This window comes from Aplidium turbinatum, chromosome 13 (genome assembly GCF_918807975.1).
Source record: "Aplidium turbinatum chromosome 13, kaAplTurb1.1, whole genome shotgun sequence".
Lineage (NCBI taxonomy): Eukaryota > Metazoa > Chordata > Ascidiacea > Aplousobranchia > Polyclinidae > Aplidium > Aplidium turbinatum.
In genome coordinates this window covers 10,060,431-10,079,277 of record NC_137484.1, presented here as the reverse complement: position 1 = coordinate 10,079,277, position 18,847 = coordinate 10,060,431, and the positions used below count along the sequence as shown (strand labels likewise).

Genomic DNA, 18,847 nt, shown 5'->3' with positions numbered 1-18,847 from the left:
TTATAGATCTACACGCAAGCTATAATCTTTTTCGTTCAGAATTTTCGTTTATTACTTTAGGTTTATAACATAGCTTACTCGGGGGGCGGCCAAACTCCAGCGACTTAAAGTTTCTGTTTGATTTGGCTCTTTTTGTCCTTATGGAACTTATATGTTGCACAAAACATTCCTTCAAAAGTTATGCTGTGTAAAGAATTGACTTCATTTCTGCCTACAAACTTCTACAAACTGCTGCTCAAGACATTGCTAAACTCAGAAGAAGTTTTAACTGCAATCACAATGGTTTGTGTTCAGCCATACAATCTTAGAGAAATAGTTTTCCAATTGTCGACAGTTTTGTAGACAAAAAAGTATAAAATTATATAAATATACAAATATACCGGTAACCAAATCAACGTTTATAGCCCAATCTTATTTTGCTGTTTTAACATAGTTGTATTATTTATTATAAAAGTTACTTGAGGCTTTGAGTATCATGGCTCGGATTTATTCCGTTGATTCAACGTCTGTAGGCGTTAAATATGACACACATTGATGTCCTTGAGTGAAACTTTGTAAAAGTAAAAACGTTTTACAGTAGATGCTCTAAACTTTGAACCATATTAGTTGTAGAAGCAGCTAAATTTAGCATTTCTGTTAGTCACGTGACATTAGTTGCCGTAACGTAATGACGTAAATGTACAGCAAGTTTGCACTTTGCGTGTGGCTCAAACCTTAATGAGCTCAAACCGCATTGATTTCTGAAGTGTGTAAAAGGGAGTAATTAAGCTGCTTTGTGCCTTAGTGTGGTACAGCTTCATAAAAAAAAAAAAAAAAAAAAAAAAAAACTAGGAAAAACAGATCATGGTAATTTTTAGGACATGACTCCTCTGGGTTTCATTATCCAACTTCCGTATGTTTATAACACTGCTGGCTTTGATTTTAATGTCTTCTCACCATTATAATGAAATACAATATGCAACAAGAATACAATAAAAGAAACCAGCAACGTTATCCTGCAAGTAACAAGAAAACAATTTACAACAGATTGTTGTAAAAGTTTCCAAGACAAAAAGTTTTATGAACCAGAATGCAACCGGCGACAATATCACAGAATATATCGACTGTGCTTTCTCTGCAATGCCAATAAGTAATCGACCAAGACAAGCACACAAAGCAACCTGAAAACACAAACTCACCCAAGCAACCATTCACTCATTCGCCTCCGAGCTAATAGGCTTGGCAGTTTGGGTTCATTGGTTGTACGAAGGAGCAATTGGGGAACCTGGATGCGGTTTTCGTCTTGGGAATCTGAAATATTTGCAACGTTGATTCGATGTATAACATAAGATAAAAAGCCAGATAAGATTTAATCTAAAAAAAATCAGAACTTCTAAAGTCAGCGAAGTTGATCAAGAACAGTTTGATTATTTTTGATATCTCTGATTTTGATGTAAAAATTTTATTCACAGGATATCCATGCGAATGAATAAGTATTTAGGTCAATTGAAAGAAAACACAAAGAAGCTAATTTGTGTGTCCACCTTCAAACACGTTATGTGGTATCCTGTCAAGACACAGCAGCGTGCCAACGACAGGTGTCGAAGTTGAACCGACGTATGCTCGAATCTCGCGCAAGCACTTTCACCCGATTACATAAACGCTTCACAATCTCAAACACAAAGCTATTTAAAATCAAGAGCTTTATCGCCACCTATGTCCTTGGTGATTATATTTATTTGCTTTTGGTTGGTATCGTTTACCATATCAAACAATCAGTTGACCTTTCTGTCGCTTTGCTGCTGTCGGCCTACTCTGTCTACAACAGCTAAGGTTTTTTGATAGGCCTACAACGCGTTGTGTTGTAACTTATTATATGCCAAGGCACCACTTTAAAATACTGTAAGTCGATTCTACATAAGAATGAGAATGTACTCATTTGTTCAAGCTTAGATGTGACACAACCTCTAATCGAGGGCGTACCAAAACTAAAATTGATACTGATCTGCTGATCATGGAGTTACTGAGAAATCACCAAGTTTCTCCAAAATATCATTTCAAAGGAAAGAGCGCCATTAACGGTTGAACATACTGTCACAAGCAGCGCTACTGAGTCAATGAAAACGCATACACTTCCCTCAGACTTCCCTCAAGACTCAATAGCACCAATATTCCACACAAACAGCGACTGCACATTAAAACTGCCAAAAATATGTTAGATCTTGGTGTATTTGAATTTAGAATAATTTAAAATTGGACGTAGCTTACTGATGTAGGTTGATTGCTGTGAGAGGTTATCGGTAAAAATTCAGAATGAAAGTATCCAGAATGGAAAATATCCCAAATGGAAAATATTCCCAAGGAAAAATATCCATATAGAGAATGTCCATACAGAAAAATTATCAATTCTAGTAGTTGGCCTACAACATTTGAAGGTAGGCCAAATCCATGATTTTCAGTGGACTGGAGTGCAATTGTACTGGACATTGTCTAAGTGTATGATGTAATGAATATCAACAACACTACCGAATCAATTTTTTTAGCGTGTTAGCCTGTTAAAAATATCGTGGGTAGGTTTATTTCATGATTAAACAGCCTACCGATTTTTGGACTTTTCATCGTAATCGGTTTGTCCTTTCTTTAATTAGTGACACCTGGCGTTTGTTTTGCTAGCAGGAATCCGCAAGGTGTTGCTCCCCTCTACCAGTCTTGATGTTTTTTCTTTATCAAAGTTTAAGCTATATTTATAAAATAAAAATTTTCACGCTATTTTGAATAAACTAGTAAGTAGTAACCACGGTATTTTGAATACCACGGTAAAACAAAAATTGATCTCGTAATGCTGTTGATATTTCTTATAGCTACAATGTCCAGTACAATTGCACTCCAGTCCTCTGAAAAGTACTGACTAGGCCTACCTTCAAATGCTAGTGGGATAGTACCACTACTAAGATGGATAGTTTTTTTTTGTATGGATATTCTCTGTATGGATATTTTCCATTCAGGATATTTACCCTTCGGAGTATTTTTTTTCCTGGATTTTTTCATTGTGGATTTTTAAATATCTTCGCTGTGAGACGGCCAAAAATTTAATAACGCAATGTAAAACAACTTCCAATGCACGCACTGGCTGTGTGGTACTACTGCTATGTTGCATTCATCAAATGCTGGCATTTGCACAATAATCTAACCTCTTAGCGTAATTTATTAAGAATCGATTTTGCTACAGTACTAGCATCTTCAGCTAGCACAATCATGTAAAAATAAAAATTTGAAAAATACGTAAAACGAACAAATAAAGCAAACTCCCATATTCACGCATAAAAATTCTATTTTAAATAGATGGTTACATAATATTAAAATCAAAAGCTGCAAGCCTAAATCTTAAGCTGGTGCTCTGCCAGGATTTCCAACAATATACTGGTACAAAATTCAAGAAATACATGAACATATATGTGGGGTACTATTCTATATGCTGCTAGGCTATAACGGAATCACCTCCAGTAGCCTAATGCTGCATTTAAACAATCTTTTTTTTAACAAAACAAATAGAAACGAATTCATTGTTTGTCTATAAAGATGCTGCAATTCTACAAAATTGTGTAATTCTTTCACAACTCTTCTGATAGAAGCAGGCACAGACTATTGCAAAACACAAAAAAAAGAATAAAAATATCAAATCATTCACTATATTGTACAAATTAAGATACATGACAGGATTGCAGGCATAGCAACATAGAAAATTGAAAAGTGGTTATTAAATTAGAAACGTTGGGCAGTGACCAAGCAAATTTAATAAATTTGGGTCGGAGAAAGAAAGCAATATGTCTGAGAATCTGTTTTAATTTGACATTTTCAAAATAGCGTTTGTGATTCTAATTCGAAAGAGAAATCAACCTCACCTGTCCTCAGTGTGGCCCAACCTGTGGACTTGGATCTTCCTGAGTACATCTTTTGTTTCGTCATACCTTGGTCTAAAAAAATAAACTTTTAAAGTCAAAGAACACACTGACGGCTCAGCTTACTACAGAACGAATAAGATTTGCCGCTTATTGAGAAGCGCAAATCTCCTCGCGAGCAAAAAAGTTCTTTTTACATTGCTTAAACGTCTGTACTGTATACGTTGAATCAGTGTAAAAAAGACTGATTTTCTACCTTAATCAGCGGCTTTCAAGCACACTATGGAAATTATAAAAAGATGTAAAAAACATCAAAAACTACATGAGGAGCTAAGCGAAAGTTTCCAACTTCAATTTTTGACAACCTCTATAACTTTTGTTACAATTTTGACCATCGGCTGTGGTTCAAGTCTGCTGATGCATTTAAGCTTGAGCAAAAAGCATTTGAACTTGGAAAGTAAGAATTGAAACGTTTGGCATTCCTTGCAATGAGCCTAGCGATGTTCACGCCGGTTTATAGATTATGCGATTATTTTGTAAATTTGGTGAATGCCAAATGACTTATATCTCTGACAATCAAACGTAGTCTTCACGTCGCATTCTCCCACAGTACTGCTGGTGTTAGTCGGTAGTTAGTATCAATGTTTAGTCAGTGAGCTGTATGCTACGTACTGCGTAGTGCATTTAAACAAAGACTATAGAATTTGAAACATAAAGCAGATTAGTTGTAGTTGAATTATACTCTTGTCAAAACTCACACTTATTCTGTTGTCGTTTTCCTAGTCTAAACATTTTTTACTCATAAAATTAAATGTAACCAAACTTAACTTATATGTTATTACCTTCTTGCTTTTCAAAGCTTAACAGTCTTTCGCTACTTTAAATTAGTTGGAAATCAATCTGCGCAAACATGGGTTTATATCTGATCTCTATGTTTTCTTTCTATCTCTGACAACACAGAGCCCTATAGTGTTTGCTTTGGTGAGGTAATTCAAACATTGATTTTGCAGTCTTTTCCACCGTACAATGTTTTCATGTAATTGGAAGTGAGTATTTATGAAAGTTTTCAAGTTTCAATTTGGCAACTCTCTGAGGGCTTTGTTAGTCTTTGGAATTGTTTAGGATGTTGATTTCCATTAACTCTTCGTTAAGAGCATGCAGTCAACTGACGAACTAATGCGACTTGACAGAAAAGACAAGCGTTGTTTTGACTATTATCATCAATTTGACTACTTCCACAAGAGTTGTTCAAAACCAAAATGCTCACGTTCTGCACCTTTGTTTATGCATCCCTTGTTTGGAATTAAGTCAATAATGAAGAATTTCGTTTTGAAATAATCGCAATTTCAATTTCTTATATGAGCTTCGAAACAGCGACGAGACTTAAAGCGCGCAAAATTAAGAGCAACTTCTGTGGCTATATTTCTGCCTTTCGAATCATCTTTTGAATAATAGAATTTTGTGTCATTCTACTTTGAAGAGTTGATTTGTGGCACAGAACTTGAATGTGGAGAGGAAAACGTTTGTCATTGCTTTAAGCGGCAGCACTTTTGGTTTGACTCTGTTCAGGAGCTTGTCAATATCTTAAAACTCTTTTGTCAGTCTAAAATTACTTCTTGTTGATTAAACAAAATTTACATTATTTTTTCTTTATATCTATAAATGCCTCGCCACATGAACACTTGAATACATTAGGTTAAAAAAATCAGCTCAGTGGCCGAGAGATTTTGCCTTCGGCTCTAGTGCTGGTAGATTTGAGTTCGATTCCAGGTCAGGTCAAACCGTAGACCAGGGGTCATCAACCTTTTTTGCATGCGGGCCACTTTGGCACTAAGGAGAGCTGTGGCGGGCCGCATTAATAAAATTTTAAGTAGGCTATGTTGACTCTTATGCAAGAAAAGAACGCATTTCGTATCCAGCGTTACATGTTGTTAATATTTATCTTAAAATACTGCAGCAACAAAATTAGTCGAACAACGTTACTGCCAGGCTCCTTTAACAACATTTTTTACTTCTTTAACAATGCCTAATAAACGCGTAGCGAGGCGAGCGGTTTCATCAGAATATTCATCGCCAAGCAAGAGTGGTGTTGTCACTTCGCTTCACAAAAGATATCTTGCAATTAGCAGGTTCAGAAAACAAGAAAATGTTTGACACATCACAATCCAGGCAAAAATAGTGACCTGCAAACATATCAGCGAAAAATAGGCTCCAATAATAAGAAGAAAGAAATCAGGCACCATGAAACAAACGCTTGTAAAAATCACGGAAAAAAAGTTTCTATCGTAACCTATGAACAGTGCTCCATCATGGCTACCTAAAGATACGGCATGATTTGTCACATTTTGCAGAAATTTCCAGATTATGCCAACTTTGGGCGACTGTTAGTGTTTTAGTGAAATTTTTTAAAAATTATACTTTTTCGCCTATAGGTTTTAACATCATCAGATGTTGAAAAACAAAAACAATTTTATTTCGAAGATTTTAGTCACACTGTTAATTTTTCAATAGCAGTCTGATTGAGCGTTTTTCAACTTCATTTTTATCATTTGCTACTGCTTCCACAAGCCAACGAAAAGCTTTTGCATCATTAAGAGATAACAAAAAGGAAAAACATCTCAGAAAATGTCAGTCAGACACTAGCAGTAGCTGTAATCAAAATCTGCAAAATGTGACAAATCAGGCGTCATCTCCAGGTGGATGGTTCCCTCTAAAAAAGCAATGAGTTGGTTTTTTATCCGTTTTGTGAGAGTCTATAAAGCCGTCTTTCTTTGATTATATTATACAAAAACTTGCATAAAGGGAACCCTGCTCGTGAAACACAATAACGGTGAAACGCACACTAGTGTTTACGTGACATTTACAAACTTAAAATAAGCAACCCTGAACTCACAGACAATTTCAAAAACAGACGTTTTAATCAACCACTGGGACAGTGTGGCTTGACATCGCATTGGAATAACTTTATTGTAACCCCCACCTAGAGCTACAATCTGATTGGTCGGACGGTGGAATCGTATGCAAAGCGAAAGGATTTTTTGCCTTCATGATCCTTAACTGTACAAGAAAAGTAATTTTGATTATACTTGTACGTTGATACTTTCCGCGGGCCGCACGTAACAGCGTGGCGGGCCGCATGCGGCCCGCGGGCCGCCAGTTGGTGACCCCTGCCGTAGACTTTAAAAACGGTACCGACTGTGTTCTTTCTTGCATAACGCGGTGAGAATAAGTCGGGTAATGATGTGATGACGTCGTAAGCCTGATATAATATTAAAAATGAGCCCTGTCGCTAAAGGACCTTAGATGTTGTGGAGCGAGAATAAGTAAAACCATAACATAAAGCTAACGTTATTCTGACAAGCAGCTTTTAAAGAGAGTCAGACAAAAGTAGGCCTATACTGCAGCTTCGAACAAAAACAAATCTTCTCGCTATATTCATTATACTTTGCACAAAACAATTGTTTCCAACACCCCTATAGTCTATATACAATCGTTTTAGACTATCAAAAATAAGTGAAAATTTTTACTTCGATCATTTCTATGTCTCCATTGTAGCATCCTTTTTCTCATTTCATACTCCGACTCCTCATCTGAGATCAATTCATCTTTTTCATCAGGCTCCTCCTGGATAGTCTCATGATTTGATTCTGCACTTTCAATACTTTTAGACTTGAACTTTAATAAAAATTCTTCCCATGACAAAGCTTTGCTAGTTCTCATCCGTTTGTCAACATTGTTCTGACATTCGTTTACAGAAAAGGAGCAGTTATGTTCCATTGCTTCAACTTGTTGGTGAGTTAATCCAGTGCACTGAGTATGCGATGATATCGTAGGGCAGTCAATGGTATACAATTCAGTATATACTTGCAAAATTATTCAGCAATATTCCGACAGATATTCATTTGAACTTATTTAAGTGCGTAATACGCTTAATAAAAGATTAAAAAAATGTATAATTTTTATTCCTCAATGATAGGTTCATGAGTTAGCTATTAAACAACACGCCAATCTTTTCACGAGCTTTTGAAATGAAAGTTATAGCTTATAAACTGTGCAAATTTCTATTTGAATAAGAATTCACTCCATGACTACTTCGACAAGAAACTCAAAGTAACGCTGAAACTTCTTTGTTAGACCGTGTTCCTGTCACTAAATTATGTAGTAAAAATCCTAGTAAAAATGATAAAAAATAACAGTTTTCAAATCAAAGTCTAAAAAGAAATCAAATTATTTCAAGTGAACCATCTGACTTTTGCGTGCGCAGAATTGCACATTTATGAAGTCCTGTTCCATAAAAGTCTAATTCCATTTGCTGTATATTGGGAAACATTAGCTTGTAGTCATTGAGCTCTAATCTACATTACAATTAAACCTGACAACTAAATTGTTATCCGTCATCGGAATTTCCGTAAAATCAACGCTTTTGGCTGAAGGAGTAATTTTAGCAGCTAAAATTTTACATGACATTATTCAGTCTGTATGGCGTGCAATGAAAATCCATTTATAAGTAGCCTGTTTGTTTCAAATCGTGACGATTTCGTGAATTAAATGCCAGTGGGACTGCATTAATGGTTTTATCGATATAACTTGTTTTGCTAAATTTACGTTTACATACAAGCGTAAATCATCATTACTATAATCTAATTATCTATAAATAACAGAAGCCTAAATAAACTACTGAATAGCTACTTTTCCTCACCCTAGGAACTTAAACTTGGCGGAACATGATAAAAATGACAGACAGCAAATTTTCCGTTTTTTAACAAACGCTATTGATAAATTTTTGTGTGTAAATTGTGACTATTACAAGTTGTAAATTTTAACAAAGGAAGTAAATTATTTTGTTGATAAATATTGCTGTGGATAACAGAAAGTCACTTTTTGGCGTAGTGGTAATTTTAGATTGGAAGCTCTAATAGGCCTTTAGGCCACTTGTTTGCGAACGAAAGCCCCTATAACTTGTTCTGAGTCGCTAAATAAATGCTGCTGCTTTTTCAAACTTGTTTTGATTAACAAAGTTTCCTTTCATTCAAACTCAAATTGTAGCCTATAGCTGAATATGGCAGCATGCTCTACTGCATTAACTGCTGCACATTTCTCCAAAATCGTCCACTGTGATTAATCATATGCCATTGCCTGTGCAAATAACTTAAATCATGAATTTCCTCTGCTGAGCAAATGTTCCTGGCTGTGTAATGACTTCAAATAGCGTCGTTTTCAAATACATCAACACGATATAAAATGCTTGTTCAAATAGACTACCAAAGTAAGTTTCTGAACAAATCCACAAGTTTCCAACCGAAGCAGCAATCGCAGGATAACGTTTGTAAGTGCAACTTTACAACACAACAAATTACTGAAATACAATTAAAGCTATTTTGGTTCATTTTACTGCGATGTGTTGGCAACTTGATTGGAAGCAATTTAAAAATTTGCATTTTACCCATCAATTAGCTTTATTATTTAAATTCTTTTCTGTTTTGAAAGTGGTAAAAGTCCCTGAAAGCATGGATGATCCAATTGATCCATGGATGAACACAATATACCTTTTCATGTAGGGTATCAACCAGTTTTACGGTTTTGGATATTTGTGACACAACGCAGGTTAGTTTAGTGTCTTAGTATCATTTTGAAATATCAAAATGCATCAAACGCAGTTTGGAAAATTTGTGACCAGTAACTGTTGTAGTTCTTTAGCATTATGTTACGTTTATTCGATGTGTTGAATATCTCAACATTTCTCTTTCAGACTTCAGAATTAATTACATTTGTAGGCTACTTGCTCGTTTTAATCAATCAACGTTTTGTATCAAGATCTCAATTTACATTTTTGGGCTTTTTTTCAATTACATTTACATATGAGACTATCGGAGACACTGAAAAGTTTCTTTTCCTTGAGGAGGCTAACCGAGACAGCAAACCAGACATTTTTTTACATTTATTTAACGTCTACATACGTTGTCTGGGAAGTAATCGTAACTAACTTGATACGAAATAAGTTGAGAATTAAAATAAAGTTCAACCAGCCTCATATTTAAAAAGAATATATATTTCGCTACATAATTTTCGCTACATATATTTCGCTACATATTAATGAGCATCTTCAGTTCTTAATCAAATAGAATTCTCAACTTATTTCGATGTGATCAAGTCAACCGCTTCTTGCTGACGGCGTGCCAGGGTTAGGTCTCGGTGTCTCAGATGACATTCACTTTATCTAACTTGATACGTTAATTTAATACTCCACTGCTATTTTAGTGTATACGGTACGTTGCAGGTAAACCGTAGTTCATATAATTAATTATTCTGAAACTGTTATTTTTCCTGCTTGTCCAGTTCACTTGTCAATGCTTTTTTTCAATTTTATTTGTCTGCAAACATAGCCTACATTACGAGAAATTGAATAAAGGATACCTGCTCAGTTAAAACGAGAAGGTTGTCAATTTATTTGTTGCATCATCTCATTCTTTTGAAGAGTTTAGTTCATCGGTACAGTAGGCTACCGTTGGAGTTTCATTACTGGCAACGCTTAACGACTGTGTTTTTGCCAAGTTAGGCTTCATGTTGCGTCGTAAAAAACATTTTATGTTGTTTGCTTGCAAAAATTGTGAAGTAATTTCTCTTCAACCAGAAATTATATCGCAGTTAATTGTTAACACGTACGCTACAACAAACATCTGTTTCAATCTTGGGGGGCCGGGGGGCCTCTATACCTACTGCTTTTTGCCTACGGCAATTCCTGTTGCGCAGTTTCCACCAGCACTCAACATAAATTTTTTTGTTTCTTTCTACAAAGATGTGCTTGCATACAGTAAAACACTCACATTTAATCTTTTTAGTTTAACTTTCTACTCATCTTTCAAAAAAGGAGTTTAAACAAAGACTGATACGCTTGAAGCTACAGTTTGACTAATCCTGCATTATAATCAAAACCATTATCTTATGCGATTGAAATGATCATGTTGATCCTTATCCCCCTAGCTTATCTTATTTCAAATATGCAGTCTCGAGATTTCCAAAACTTTAAATTGATGACTATAAACTACAGATGGATCAATTAAGTAGTTTTCGGTTCAATTACGTTAGGCTACAATTACAGCATCAAACTTTCTAAATAAATTGCAATTACACTATTTTGAAGTTTTTAAATTACAATAACAGTAGTCTACTTCTAAATGTAAAACACGTTTAGATTACAAAAATAAAATATTTCAATATTGTTGTTCATTGACGATTTTTCATAGTTTAATTTTATCAAAGACAAGTAGAATTGCATTTGGTAAAGATTGGGTTGCAATGTAGAAAACCCTCTTGAACCTCAACTAGCTGCTTAACAAAAGTAGCTTACTGATATCATGATAAATACTGATAGTCAGTGGCGCCGCCAGACCTTCAACATTGGAGGGGCAAAATATTGACAGTGCAAGACAATAGCATAGTCAAAAATTTTGAAGGGGGGGTGTTGACAGCCGGCGGGCGAAGCCCGATGGCGTGTTTGCCGAAGGCGACACTTAGCGGCGGGGGGTCTGGAGGGCCTCCCCCAGAAAATTTTGAAAAATTACTTTCAGTTTGGTGCATTCTGAGAGCATTTTCAACAAAATTGTGGGTATGAATATTTCTGTAAAATGGTGCTGTCCGGTGGCATAGCAAAAGGATAAGATCATGTTTTCTTCGGCATTTTTCGGAAATAAAGCTAAGTCTCTATGTTTTCTTGTTGCTAATTTCAGACTGAGATATTTGAATGTTTGGTATTGGCAAAACTCGCTCTTTTAATGCAGTTTCGTTTAAAATTAGGCAAACTTTGTTTTAGAGACATTTGTTTTAGGTTGATTGCTTTTTTTGCGAGATTATTACAGTTTTATTATTTATCAATTTTCTCCTTGGTTGATTTAAAAAACGATCTTATTCCGGTAAGTCACTAACTTTTATGCTCTGAAGTCAACCCAAAGTTTAGAAAATGTAACGTCATAGAGGTCATACATCTTGATGAGTGTCAAACAAAAAGCTTTGAGACAATGAAGTTACTTTAGGCTATTTCTGATATATTCAAGTTTTGTATAACGAATAGCTGTTTAGATGTTAATCTAGATCGAACAAGCGATCTCAGCAGTTGCAGATGGCTTGCATCCTTGCACAGTTTGACGAGAAATTACATCATAGGCTAAAACTTTTCTTGTAAACAATGTATTAACATCCGTAAATTCAATTTGAAAGGTTGAAGCCCCCGAACCCTCCTCCCTTGGCTACGCCACTGGTGCAAGACATGCAAGACAGAGCATATTATTTAATTTCTCTTGTTTTTTACCAGGGCTGGAAAAAATATTTAGCTTCCCGGGAATCTGTTTTTTAGAGAAAAAATTTCCCGCGGCTTACAATCACGATAATGAGAACCTTTACATTTTACTGATCTCCTGAGCTGACGTAAATCTTAAAAGTCATGTCGACATATTCTTGATGCCCCCTTATCGAAAATTGTGCTTTGTATTACCGCTTTGAAGGAGGATTACGACTATGAACAAAAGAATAAATTTTAAACTTCATTTTGAATTGAAAAGACATGACGTAATGTCTTCCAACCTTAGTTATATATTTTTTCATTACGTAACGTCTTGTGGGAATAAATTGAAAATCAGTATGATCACTCAAAATGAAAGCAATGGGACTACGAATCCTCACTAAACCAATCAATCAATGGTCTTGTTGCACTGAAAATGACAACCTTATATTTTACTGATCTCCGGAGCTGACGTAAACCTTAAGGTATAGATCTGTTGACTCAATGCAAACCCTTTGAAGGATGGGGGGAGGGGGGCTGCCAATTCAACTTTTTTGTATCAACAGTTGTATCTCTAAAACCACTGAGGTTGCGACTACGAGATTTCTTGACTTTTCCTAACTTTTATTCACCTCTATTGAGCTGAAATTTTGACCGAATAAAGGTTATAAATTGAAAGATATAAGGCATTTCTCAGCACATCCTCTGAAATATTTCATATTCTATTGTAAAACATTTTCCCATCAGCTGGATGAAAGTAATTAATTTGGCCCATGTCTCGTTAATCCTAACTGTTTAACAGCGTAAAGGGCATTGGCTGTATGTAAAATAATGTAAAAAAAATTAATCACAACATTACTATGCACGTTCTTCATTACTCTACCAAAAAATAATGTGTAAACTCACGCTACAAATAACACTCATAAGTGACCTCAACATTTCAACGTATATGAGCAGTTCTAAAATTCACATAGTTTTAATTTTCGGATATGCTCAGCGTGAATAATTTTACAAAGTGAATCCCAAATTTTGAAACCGTGCCAAAATAACAGAGATATCACTCCTAAAGCATAAGAAGAATTGACAGCCCCCCCCAAACTGAGCAAGACTCCAGGAGCCCAACCTTCTAAGGGTTAAAAGTCATGTCGACTTATTCTTGATGCCCCCCTTATCGAAAATTGTTCTTTGTAGTACCGCTTTGAAGGTGGATTACGACTATGAACAAAAGAATAAATTTTAAACTTCATATTTGTATTGAAAATACATGGCGTAATGTCTTCCAACCTTATCACATTTTTTTCATTACGTAATATTTACCACCACCAAACCACTTTTGACGATCGAATTTGTTAATTTATTATTCGGTAAAATCTTTAGATGATGTCACGTCATTACGCCGATTTGAGATATAATTTCATTCATGACGTCGTATGGATGAAAAACTTTTACAAGTTTTACACTCTGCTGAGATTAAAGAAGAAACATAAATGATAAATGTTGGAGAAATTGAGTCTCCTTTACAACTAAAGAATCGAACAACTCAAAACTGCTGAAACAAAACGTTTTGTTTAAGTGAAAGGATCACTGCAAGCAACCAATGCCAAAATGTGCGCGGAAGAAGTCATGGGAGTTTGAGGTATCAAAAATTTAACAGGTTGTTATTTTTCTACATTAATGTGATGTTAGTTAAAACTTTAAAAAGTCTATATCTTTGCTTCTGTAGAAAATCTTTTTATCTACTGTACAATTTAGTCATCAAGGTTTTACAGTTTTCCATACTTTTTTTTAAAGAGAGAGCTTTTACCTCCCCCCCCCCCCCCCCCCCTTGCAACTTGAGTTGACTTACTTGAGGTTGGGATCCAAATATTTAAAAAAATAAATAATATGTATTAATAAAAATAAAAGAAAAAAAAGATGATGCCCAAAACATTGGGGGGGCAGCTGCCCCGCCTGCCCCCCCCTGCCGGCGCCACTGCTGATAGTAGCAACTTACCAAATATAATTGCAGTTTAGACCAAAATGTTTTGAAATTACAATTAGCCTACACAACAACGAAAAGTGTCACTTACAACTACATGAAGATATGTAATTAACTACATTCAATTATAATTGATCCAACTTTCCTGTAAACTAATAGATAAAACATACCAGACTGTAACTTAACATGTCGTCATTTCTGTACATAAATAATAGTCGAATGTTTGAAACAATTTAACAAAGTTACTTTGATTGAAACAAACATCTAATTTAAAGATAATTTGAAATGCAATAAAATCTTCTAAAATACATGCAGAAAAACCAGAAACGAAAATAAAGGTATTTTGATTAAAAACAAAATTGTGGTTTGAATTTGAACACAAGAAAATTTGCATAGAGACTGAACGCTTCGGCCGATTGTTGTTAATTATTTTTGCAGGAGGTTTAGGCCAAAGATCAATATTGATGTTTGTTCGATCCCTATTCAACCAAACGACTGTAGCGCAAAAAAAAATTGTATCGTTCCGACCCGGATTTCGAGGAGAAACCTAATAGTAGTTGTCCGTCCAGATAGCTCAATGGTTAAAAAGCGTCAAAATTTGTGCACGAAGAAACGTTGGCTCAGCTCTCGGGATGAGCAACACATTGAAAGGACTGGTCTCCATTCAGCGGTAGCTAGTGGATTGAATAATTTGCAGACAACAGCATTTCTACAATCGGAAACTTTATTCTGTCCATCTCGGTGACCGAACCCGAGTCATTGGTTCAAAGCTTCTGTAAGCAAGTTATATGAAGTTACCAAAGCTTTGAAAAAACTTATTCAGGTCAAAGATAAAGATATCCGGAATCAATTAATGGTCAAGCGAAGTGGTAATCTGTGTATTGTGCACGTTTGGTGCGTCGTTTGGTGCGTCGGTGTGTCGAACAGTGTTCACATTGTTTGCTGATGACGTATGTGAAGTTGACTTACACGAATGGAAGAAATACATCCTTTTAGTTTGGCGGTAGCTTTTAGACTGCGACAGTTTTCTCACAGCCACTCACGTCTCTAGAAGTAAATATTGCAAAGACCTCCAAGGTATTAGGCAAGTAAAAAAAAGAAACAGTAAAATGCGGAAGAGGACATTTCGACTTTGAAGTCTCACAGAAAAATAATCAAACAGTGAACTTGGGTTAATGAATGATTTTTCCCTTCTAAACTTGCTTGCTTTGTAAACTGAAGTTATATTGGCGCAACGGAAGAAAAGGGTAACTGACCTGACATGTCGTTAACAAAATAATTTATGAACTTTATTACTTTTCTGCTGTGGTCTTTGGAAAAAATACTTTACTGACGCAATAAGCTAACATTAAACAATATACAATCACATTATGTGATTGTTGAAGTGAAGATCGACGAATAAGAGAAACTAGCATTAATTTTCCAAAGTTTGTTTTTATCAGAAGTGTCCACAAAACGAAATGGTGATCCCATACTCAGTTAATAAGCTTCGGAAAATGAACAAAATTAATAAGGTTCTCATTACACCTGAAATGATTAGGCTGCACTATAAAGCCTTTGGCACTAATGAGAGTAGGGTGGTCAGTTCCTTTTTCTCGCTCGCCTTTTCTTCCGTTACTACCCCCAGGGCCGTATTAACTGACCCCTGTGTCCCCCGGCCGCGAGGCCCACGGTTGTTTAGGGGCTCATTAATTTTAGTTTGTATAATATTTTTTGACTATTTAAAATAGAAAAAAGCTACATAAACTTTTCCATTTTTGCAAAATTTTCTTGTTTGCTTTGCTCGCTCAGCCATATTGTATTCACCACATCAGCAATGTTGGGCATGCATAGTTTCAGAAGTAGATCAAGGGAGTGAAACGTTTTCTGTGTCCCACAAAAAAAAAAAACTACTAAATAATGTAACATTCCGAAGTAAACACTGCTCACTCAAATAAACTAGTTAAATAACAATTGTTAATGAATTCCAGTGTTAATGGATTTAGGCTCTAAAGTTGAATGAAAGGCAAAAATACTATAGGTAAAGAGAAGATCAGGACACCTCACATAGATTTTGAGAAGTTCTAGCTTGCTGTTAGGCTACATCATTGCCTACTAGGCTACAAATGTTCAAGAAATAAATTATTGAAATCCTTCTGTGGTCGTGAATGAATTTTTTTTAATGGTAAGCTAACTTAACTTTTAAACCAAACTTTTTACCCAAATCCAACTTAAATTTTACGAATTTACAGTAGGTACATACAAAACAATTTACGTCCAGACATCAAATCAGTCGTTTTTTACATTTATTCAACGTCTGCAGACGTTAAAATCGACTGATTTGCTATCTGAGTGGTGACATACAAAGTGTGCATCATGCTAAAAAAAACATTATTGCGCCAAAAATGGCTAAAAAAGTGCCCAAAACAATATCATATTTGTCAAAATTTTCTGGGGGGCTATCTCCCCACACTCCCTGTCCACCTTTACTTATTTGGACATTAAATTTTGCATTGTCTATTTTTTTTAGAAATTTGCTTTGTTAAAAGTCTGGTTCTTTCCCAACTTTTTTCCAGATTCACTACTGAGTTATCGGCACATTTCCTTTTTTTTTTTTTTAAATCATATGGTTATTCACCCTTTGCTGAAATGATCAATGTGAACTTTTTTCCTGCGGTGAAAAAGTTTGCTAACATAGCCTAACCGTAACGCTTTCTTGTCCTATTTTTAAGAGCCGTCACAAAACATAGGGGCCCACTAGTGGATTTCGGGAGGTGCCTAAGAAGATGCTCACATGGCCCTGCTACGCCCACTCAATTTATTATTCGTACCATGGAAGAGAGGAGCGGTATTTATTAGCAACCAGTTGAAGCCTGGTGTCGAACCTGGTTTGTATGATTGGAAAGCCTTATCCACTGCGCTATCCCACCACCCCAAACGGCAGAAAAATGGATAAATAATCAGAGGCCTACTTAGGCTATCGTAATATTGTAAATATAGCAAACGTAATGATTTAAATAGGCCATTCATAATGAAGGTATCTTGAAAAGATTTTTAGCACTCGACTGACAGACAAAAAGAAATGTTTGTTTGGTTTCATGTTTGAAGGTAGAACAGGTTTACATCAAAATTTTACAAATACTTCTCATCACCCGCGAGTAATAGTCCGTTCCGACAGCTCAGTTGGTTGAGCGCCAGACTGCGTTTTAAGCACAGCTTTCTTCAGCGGCATCTAGCGGTGGAATAATTCGCTAGCAATGACACTTTGACAACCGGAAACTTTACTTAGCCAATCTCGGTAAACGTATTTGTAATCTGCAGGTCGCTTCAGTACAGATGAAGTGTTTTGATTAATTAGAAGACAGAATTTAACTGGTCTGAAAAAAATTTCACCGGAAGAAGTTTAGTAAATCAAATTTCTCATAACTCGCAACATTTTCTTACAACGTCAGAATTTTCATGAGTATGTTCGGCTTCAATGACTTATTTCGCTGCAACATTTATAGTAAGTTAATAACGCTTTGTGAAAACTAACTACTTCTTTGAATCCACTATTGACTAAACAGTGATATCTTTCAGTGTCATGTAGGCCAGTGGTTCTCAACCTTTTTTTGTACCATGGACCATTTTTTAATGAATAAAATTCCATGGACCACTTTGTTTTGCTGACACCCCAAAAGGCCATTTGTGAAAACTTTATTGCGTCTAGATCAGTGACCTCTGGTGTCAGTTCTCTGCCACTTAAGCAATATCTTCTAATTTGTAGACTACACCCAACTAAACCACTTACCCAATTTAAACAACTACAAGCTGAATGGAAACAATGGTGAATGAAGAAAAAAATTGGGGGAAGGCAAGAGATATTTGAAAGAATCGAAACTCGCAAGATTAAATAAGCAATGAAAGTTTAGATGTTGAAAAGAAACAATTGCAGCAAAAGATCTAGGGGTTTGACCCTAGATAATTTTGAAAAATTAAACTTTGTTTTGTTCGCTTTTTGTGTATTTTTAAGGCCAATAAAAATGTGCTTTTTGTCAAGACTCACACATTGTAGTTGACCGAATTCATGATTCATCAAATAAATATTGGATTTCTCTAGAGGCTGAGTGACAAGTTTTAGTTTGAAATTAAATTAAAACTTTTTTAATGTTTTTTTATTTTTTTATTTACAATTTGGGTAGAGAGGTAACTCTTTGAAACCATAAACAGACAAACAGACATAAACAGACATTTTTATTTACGGCCACAAAAAGGATTTCAGAAAATTATTTGTTGACGGTTCTCCACTGCCGAAACTATGCGTTTTCAATGCCACCTGTTAGGTTAATATGGTAGGATTGAGTGAGTGGAAAATCTCTGCAAAAAAGCAGATTTAGGCTAAGTGTCCTGTGCGGATTTTGGGAGAGAGACTCTATATCCTGCTATAGGTGGGGACATAATAATAGGCTAGTTTACATATTTTGTAACAAAAGATCATGCGCATGCTTTGTAGAATCAATGCAACAACTTGCAAATCTAATGATGTATTAGTTTGATGTTTCTGACACAAAAATTCAAAGCCAATTTTTGACAAACTTGTTCAGTCTTAAACTGATGCCTTCTTTGCTATTGATGTATTGTCCATTCTGTAAACCACTAAAAATCTCTTTGGACCACTAAACATTCCAGGTGGACCACTAGTGGTCCACCTGGACCACGTTGAGAATCACTGATGTAGGCTACTGTTTTTTTTCAAGA

The 18,847-nt window shown here is 35.5% G+C and overlaps 1 protein-coding gene across 1 annotated transcript in view; it reads right to left on the bottom strand.

Moving 5' to 3' along the window:
* The window catches only part of LOC145781628 (3',5'-cyclic-AMP phosphodiesterase 4C-like), a 102,597-nt gene extending 94,942 nt beyond the window's left edge, over positions 1-7,655 (bottom strand). Inside the window, exons 1-3 of the mRNA XM_082593304.1 lie at positions 7,406-7,655; positions 3,882-3,953; positions 1,179-1,290 (exon numbers count right to left, since the gene is read on the bottom strand). Of these exons, the coding sequence (XP_082449430.1) occupies positions 1,179-1,290; positions 3,882-3,953; positions 7,406-7,655 (434 nt within the window). The remainder of the gene's footprint in view (positions 1-1,178; positions 1,291-3,881; positions 3,954-7,405) is intronic.
* Positions 7,656-18,847: the final 11,192 nt, after the last annotated feature.